The sequence below is a fragment of the Dreissena polymorpha genome, chromosome 2 (genome assembly GCF_020536995.1).
Source record: "Dreissena polymorpha isolate Duluth1 chromosome 2, UMN_Dpol_1.0, whole genome shotgun sequence".
Lineage (NCBI taxonomy): Eukaryota > Metazoa > Mollusca > Bivalvia > Myida > Dreissenidae > Dreissena > Dreissena polymorpha.
The window spans coordinates 139,501,491-139,509,285 of record NC_068356.1 but is presented as its reverse complement, the minus strand read 5'-3'; the positions used below and the strand labels follow the sequence as shown (position 1 = coordinate 139,509,285).

The window sequence follows — 7,795 nt, the reverse complement described above, 5'->3', positions numbered from 1 at the left end:
ACCAGGGAGATTTCGCATTGGACATTCGCAAAAGTCTAAAACAGGCTTTTGTTGATGCTAAACCACTACCGTGGCCCCCGACAGCAGACGATCTTGATGCTTATGCACCTGAAGATATCATTCCTAAGGAACTGTCATTCCTTACAAAGCTAATATGTGGAGAATCGGACGTTGCAAACAGTGAAAAGTATCGCATCATACTTTCAATTGCCCAGGTAAGTGTCTTTAACCAAATCATTTGTATATACCACTTCAAAGAAGTTATCAATTAATACAAATACATTGTAAAAACAACAAGAAATGTGAAATTGACATTGTATATCTTTCATTTTCTAGGATATTTGCCGTGCTGTAACAAATGGCGAGTGGAAGTTTTCCAAGCACATTTTGTTATGTACAACGGTTCGGCATCTCTATCCAGCAAGATACTCACTACAATGTTGAGCCGCCTGGGCCACTGTGAGTCATACGATTTTAGTTAAGAACTTGAAACATCATTAGCAAGAGCAATCAACGACTCGACGACGACTCTTACTCCACTCATTGTAACTGGTGAGGGCAATCAGGTTTTTCATGTGAAGTGGGATAACCTTAACAAAATAACCACTAATGTACACGGCCCAAATGTAGTGAATCGAACAGCGGGTATTATGGTTCAAGAAGTTAAACCTGGTTCTGTTGCTACACATTCTGAACGCACATTAAATGTAAACGAGCGATCAAAGGCTCGTTCCCTGAAAGCTGATGGAAATCAAAGCTTGCCACCATTAACCATACCACAACGTTGCGGTCCGAGATTTCCTAAAGGAGCCGTGTTCACTCCACGTTCTGAAAACTATGAGTCGTATTTAAAGGCCTTGCTTGAGTATTGTCTCTGGTCGGTAGCTCAGATAGTTGGCAGTAGTGGAGATGGACAGATCTATCCAGGATTCGGGGGTTTTATTTCGATGACCGGTAACTGTCCTGAACGAAAATCCACAATCGACTACTTTACTCCGATAGATCAGCCTTTTACGGACTATGCAACGGTTGCAGAACATCTTGAACAGTCTGAACTGGCTACTCAGGAGGTTGGACAAAAGTACGTTCTGTCTACATTCGATCTGGGCGGATGTATGAAGGCGCTCCCATTGATTTGGAAGTTTCCTGATAAATACAAATACCACGTTGTCACGCCGGGTGCATTCCATACGGCTATGAATTACATTGGAATGCTAACAAAAAACAAATGTTCAGGGTCAGGATATGCAGAGATCCTAATAGAAACCAGGTTGGTAACGACCGGATGCCTGCAAAGTGTACTAAGCGGTAAGGCTTATGCGAAGGCGTTGTTCTGCTTAAAGTCCGTTACAGAAGCAATGGAGCGCTTGCTTTTTGAAAGCTTCATGGATATGCAACAGAATGCAGGCGAATTTAATTCGACGACGCTGATGAAGCTGGTCTCAATTGCTAGCCGCAAAACATTAGAAGATGCATTAAATGACCAGTCTTTGATGGATTGTATTGACCAATACATACGTTTTGAAGAGTCTGTACGAACCGGCGTATTGGGAAAAACAGCAAAGTTTTGGTTGAGTGTTGTTGACCATTCACGTTTGGTCATGATGTTGCTGTATTCTGTAAAGACTAACAACCTGATGTTATTCCACGAATGTTGTGGCCAGATGGCAGAGCTGTTCTTTGCATTTGATGGCCCTAATTTCTCTAGGTAGTACTTAACATTCTTATACATAGTAAGTTTGGGTCAACATGTGTTCACGAGTTTGTAAAATGTAATTAATGCTTAACCAAATGGTTATATAAGGATAAAAAACCGTGTTAGAAATTATTTTTTAATTACATTTCAACAATGTGCGCTATTTAAATTTAATTTTGATAAATAACAAAATATAATGGCCATTGTAAATTAGCAGTGACTAAATAAAATAATTATACAAATATTATATATTTCTATTTTCATGCAGGTACCTGACATGGTTGGATGTATTCCTTACCAACATTGACCTTACACATCCTGGAGCCAAAGAACTGTTACAAAAGGGTGGGATTTCAGTAACACGGTCCCTTATCCCAGGTGCTTGTAGCGCGGTAGACAAGACAATGGAGGAAACTTTCATGAGATTTGCCAAATCTGCTGGTATGCATGCTGTTAATTGTATTTTTATAACAGTAATATTCTTCACTATACAGGGTCAGTAAATTATTATTGCACCACGATAATGAATTTAAACAATAACTGATAAGTGTACTAATCAGTAAATGAAAATGCGGCATATACAATGTAAAATAAGTTATATATTAACACGTTTGATGATGAGCAATATCAAACTCATATACGTTATACACTTGCTTGTTTAATTTTAGGAGGGTTTACAGGTCTTTTCTCTATGTTTGGGGCATACCATCGTCGGTGTAGAACTACATCAACGCGAGTCCGCTTCTATGAAAAGATGTTGGACATGTGCGGATTAATAGAAGATCCTGATTCACCGGGCGACATCGTGAATTGAAACGCTCCAAAATCCGAAAGTCGGAAGAGGCAGTTGTCAACACAATGGCAGCAATACGCAGTTTTTCTAATCCGTTTATATCTACAGACAAGGAGCATTTATACAGGTACATATACTTTAATTGTTAATGATAATAAGGCATATATATATATATATATATATATATATATATATATATATATATATATATATATATATATATATATATATATATATATATATATATTATATAAATATAAACACATTTAAAAACTATTTTGGTGCCGTCATGTTGTTGTTTTTCAATAATCATAAAGTAGTCTAACCAGTCTTAACAAACTTAAGTAATGTATCTTATGTGCAGTCTCGCATCTGGTGCTCCAATTCCTATTGATGCTGAGCATGATGTTCTTCGAGCAGAGTTAGTAGGGAAAGAAGCCAAGGCAAAATTTATATCTGAACGACTGACTAGTGGAGCAGCGTCATCCAGGTTTTTCGACCCTCTACCAAGGAATAGATTGAAAACAATGGAGGCTGCCAACAAAACAGTAAAGCTAACTGCACCGCAAGGAAAAGTAATACATCTTTATAATATATCACCTTGTGCAAAAACTTAGAGCCACGTGATATTTCAATTGTTAAAACAGCCCAGGTTTGTGGCTAAGATGCTTCTATTATTTTCTGAAAGTAACTCTCTGTATTACATTTTCATTACTCTTAATTATAACAGTTAAGAGCTAAGAAACCTTGCTCCAACATTTGGTGGTATATGTCTACAGTTATTAGACATAATGGTTTCAAAAAAGGATTTTGTCTTTTCCACCGATAGTTACTTTCCAAACTCAATAAAAGGACAAGAGAGAATGCGAAGGGGCTGCTGTCGGAAGTTTAACATTGATGGACCGGCAACTCGTCGTCCAGTCGATTTTAAAGAATTCTTATCAAATGATGACAACAAGATGCAGCTTTGTAACCTCTTACTGCGCGTATGGAGTAGTCAAACGGCAGCATCCAGACTTGAGAGGTGTGGAACAGCAATAGTGGTCGTTAGTGGCAGGGCATACAAATTGCAAACAACTAACAATGAGGCATACACTATCACGTTTTAAAGTGCAATTATACATTTAATGTATATGTTTTATAAGGAAATAATGTTTGTTTCACGCTTATAAAGTTTTAGCCTATTTGCCTTAAAACAATGTCACGCTATTTGATGCTTTATTATATTCAAGGTGAAGACAGAGGAAATACACAGCTTGGCGTCAAATCAAGAGGAAACAGATACCAGAGTGGTCCTGTATATGCACTATGGTGCAAAGCTCGGATACAAGTCTGCCATAGTGCGAACTCCTGTTTCTGACATATTTTTTATAAGTCTCCACCATGCAACATCTGTGCCGCTGACAATATTTCTAGATGTTGGTACAGGGAAACAGAGAAAGGTTTAAACAATTCAAAACATAACTATTTCAGTATATGAACAGAGAGAGAGAGAGAGAGAGATAGAGAGAGAGAGAGAGATGAGAGAGAGGAGAGGATAGGAGAGGGATGAGAGAGGGAGAGAGAGAGAGAGAGAGGAGAGAGAGAGATAGAGAGAGAGAGAGAGATAGAGAGAGAGAGTGAGAGAGAAGAGAGGAGAGAGAGAGAGAGAGAGAGAGAGAGAGAGAGAGAGAGAGAGAGAGAGAGAGAGCAGACAGACAGACAGACTAGACAGACAGACAGAGACAGAGAAACAGACAGAGACAGAGAAACAGAGAGAGAGAGAGAGACCTATTAATATATTATATATTAAATCTTGACCGTCGTAAACAATTCAAAACATAACTATTTCAGTATCTGAACAGAGAGAGAGAAGAGAGAGAGAGCGAGAGAGAGAGAGAGAGAGAGGGAGAGACGAGGGAGAGAGAGAGAGAGAGAGAGAGAGGGAGAGATAGAGACGAGAGAGAGAGAGAGAGAGAGAGAGAGCGAGAGAGAGACAGAGAGAGAGAGAGAGAGAGACAGAGAGAGAGAGACCTATTAATATATTATATATTAAATCTTTACCGTCGTAAACTACTTTAATTACATACGTATTATTTGTTATAATACTTATACTACTACTACTACTACTGATAATAATCTTAACACACACACACATGCATACACGCAAGCACAAATAATCGCACACAAACAAACACATACACATTAATTCAAGTACAATTTTATATTTGAAATAGGTGCTGAACATCAGTGAACTATCAGAAGCTCTAGGTGTCAACTATTGCGCAGCCCTCTTAGGTCTTCACGTTTTCACTGGAGAAGTTGTGACAAGTGCATTTAAGGGCAAGGGAAAGATAGTAACACTCAGAAAGTTGCAAAGTTATCCAAAATATCTAGAAACATTCAGGTATGTGCATAAAAACACAATTCATGAGATTATCTCCCACACAAGTTTAATTGAAATAAATTAAAAAATAAAATTTTCATATCATAAATATATATATATATATATATATATATATATATATATATATATATATATACATATATATATATATATATATATATATTTATGTATTCTCTTTGTCTTCACTTTGTAGGACGTTGGGAGATGCAGAACCATTTGATGATAATCAAGGATGGATTGTAAAGGACAATGTGTTGGAGCCATTATGGGCCAAGGGTCCAATTCTGCCTTCAAATTTAATTGACATTATGGACCATGTGAACACAGAATTTGATGAGAAAGAAGAAGATGAGGAAGATGTTGACTTCCTCGAACTGGAAATGACACTGTCAGATGAGGATTAATCTGTATCTGACATTGTCGTTTCCAGTTCGAGAAAATTAATATCTCCCTCATCTACCCCCCCCCCCCAAAAAAAAAAAACACATTCACGCTCTTAAGTATGTTTTTTATGGCACTGTTTGTGTTAAAACAAGTATTTTTAATTTGCATTTGTTGGCTTCTTACCATTGAAGTGAAATATTACCACATTATCTGTTATATGCTTACTGTGTGATATTATAATGCGTTACTTTTGTATATAAATGATATGTTTTCGTGTTTTTAACGGTTAAAATACTATTATCAGTTAGGGAAATGCATTCAATATTAAAAAACATTGTGAATGCACTTGTAAGTGTCAGAAACAATCTTTATACATAAACATAACAAGTTAAAAAAGCTAGTACGTCTCAAAATATATTAAGATGCACATTAGGAATTTTTTCTTCAAATTTGTTATTTACCCCACCCACTTTTATTGTCTTATATATCATAATTATTGATAATATTCACATAAAATGTTATATTATTATATTCCTTGGTCCCATATGTGTACATAAATTTAGTTAGGATGATAATTGTACTTAAACTGCTTTTCAGGTACAAATTGAAACATGTCATAAGCCAAAAAAACATGATTTTTGGCGCCTTTTTTTCATATATGTAGTCATTATTTTCATAAAATGTATAATATTTCACCAAAAAATGTATTTGTTTAATAAGAATAATATGTTATTAATTGCTTAAATTAAAAAAGTTACCAAAATCTAGGAAAATAAATGTTGTTAGTGTCATTTGCGAAATAACGGTATTTTCAAGGTTTTTGGTCAGCCATCTTGGATTTAGACCCCATGGGAACACTTTTTTTCTTGGGAACAAAATTTTTCTTTTACCCAAGGCAATATAGAACATCATCAGCATATTAAAAAAAACACTTCCAATCATGCATGGTGGACCTCCGTTCCTACTAGACTAACAGCTCTTGTTCATCTTTCTTATTAGTACTTCATCCAAATCCAGCAGTTCCTCATCGACCTTTTTCTTGAGAAATAATTTGTTATTTATAGTTGTTTATTGGTCAATGTACAACGATTTTGAGTCCTGTTACGTTGTATAACCACTATGACGGGAGTTCATTGATAATCAATTAGAAATGCGCAACAATAACTGAACTTCAATTGTACTAGCCTTCGTATCGATTTGTTTTTGCATTATTCACACATATCCGTAGATCTGTAAATAAAAACAAACTTATTATAAAATGAGTTTGGTTTTGGGCTATATTTTTCCTGTACATTTCTACCCACGGCTTTTTATCGGCGCAATATAAGATAGGTGTAGATAGAAAACTGCTGGTGATGGATTTCACCAAATAAAATAAATCATTTCAATTTAAATTTTATTAAACGGAACAAATCTACAAATGTGGCTATGCAATAATAAAACACAAAATGATTGTTATCAATTACAAACAAAAATGAATGTCACAATGAAAGAAGTATAAGAACAATTTGATCATCTTTTACTCATCGATTACTTGATCTACATGCAAATATTTACGAACACATGAAATAAAATGTATTAAAACTATACAATTAATGGCAGCAGTATTATGATGGTAACGTTTTCGTGTACAAGAAAAATAAATAAACGCAATATAAAAATCATTAACATAAATAAAAGTAATGATTTTGTAAATAAATCTTACGCAATTAAAACAAAAAATCCACTGATCTACAATACGGCATGCGCTATTTAAAGGCATCATATTTTAATAAAATAAAGTAGTAGTGTATGACTAAATGAAGTTTACAAAGTAAAGGAAACTTTAAGTGACACGTATCTTAAATTTAAACAATATGAATCACCTCAATACCTAAAATAGTATTGCTTATATGAATGTAACCTTATGTGTATGGTTCATGACTATAATGATTGATATTAAACGTGTTTCAATTTTGACTAACAATATGCTGTCATTTCATTAGTATAAACAGTCACATATTCTTTAGATAACAATTCATTCTAAACTCTGTACACTTATTGACATGGACACACCTTTGATAAACATAATTCAATTTAAAAGCAAAAAGTAAAACACTATGTACATCAAATAACAAGAGGGCCTGAAAGGCCCAAAGTCGTTCACCTGAGATAACAAGATATTATTGGGACAAATCTTCTGACCAAGTTTCAAGAAGATCGGAAAATAAATGTGGCCTCTAGAGTGTAAACAAGGTTTTACTATAGCCATATAAGGAAAAATGTCCCGCCCCCTGGCAGCCATGTTTTTCAACCAACCGGCATTATTTGTAAACTCTTCTAAGATATTGGGGTGAATCTTCTGACCAAGTTTCATGAAGATCGGGCAGTAAATGTGAGTGTTAACAAGATTTTACTATAGCCATATAAGGAAAAATGTCCCGCCCCTTGGAAGCCATGTTTTTCAAGCAAACATAATTGTTTTCGAACTCATCCAAGATATCATCGAGACCAATCTTCTGACCAAATTTCATGAAGATTGGACAATAAATGTGGC

The 7,795-nt window shown here is 35.2% G+C and overlaps 2 protein-coding genes across 2 annotated transcripts; both read left to right on the top strand.

The window, feature by feature from the left end:
• Positions 1-782: 782 nt before the first annotated feature.
• LOC127870124 (uncharacterized) lies at positions 783-2,199 on the top strand. The gene is made up of 2 exons (XM_052412780.1): positions 783-1,708; positions 1,965-2,199. Exons 1-2 carry the CDS (start codon positions 948-950, stop codon positions 2,197-2,199), a joined length of 996 nt encoding a protein of 331 aa, XP_052268740.1. The 5' UTR covers positions 783-947.
• Positions 2,200-3,133: 934 nt separating this feature from the next.
• LOC127869202 (uncharacterized) lies at positions 3,134-6,018 on the top strand. The gene is made up of 4 exons (XM_052411567.1): positions 3,134-3,513; positions 3,722-3,931; positions 4,706-4,875; positions 5,069-6,018. Exons 2-4 carry the CDS (start codon positions 3,791-3,793, stop codon positions 5,277-5,279), a joined length of 522 nt encoding a protein of 173 aa, XP_052267527.1. The 5' UTR covers positions 3,134-3,513; positions 3,722-3,790; the 3' UTR covers positions 5,280-6,018.
• Positions 6,019-7,795: the final 1,777 nt, after the last annotated feature.

What these genes read in the sequence shown, in the direction of transcription:
- LOC127870124 (XM_052412780.1), top strand. Translation starts at nt 948, where the DNA reads ATGACCGGTAACTGTCCTGAACGAAAATCCACAATCGACTACTTTACT. An exon ending in GATGGCCCTAATTTCTCTAG is followed by an intron (nt 1,709 to 1,964) that starts GTAGTACTTAAC and finishes ATTTTCATGCAG; the next exon opens with GTACCTGACATGGTTGGATG.
- LOC127869202 (XM_052411567.1), top strand. Translation starts at nt 3,791, where the DNA reads ATGCACTATGGTGCAAAGCTCGGATACAAGTCTGCCATAGTGCGAACT. An exon ending in GTACAGGGAAACAGAGAAAG is followed by an intron (nt 3,932 to 4,705) that starts GTTTAAACAATT and finishes TATTTGAAATAG; the next exon opens with GTGCTGAACATCAGTGAACT. An exon ending in AAATATCTAGAAACATTCAG is followed by an intron (nt 4,876 to 5,068) that starts GTATGTGCATAA and finishes TTCACTTTGTAG; the next exon opens with GACGTTGGGAGATGCAGAAC.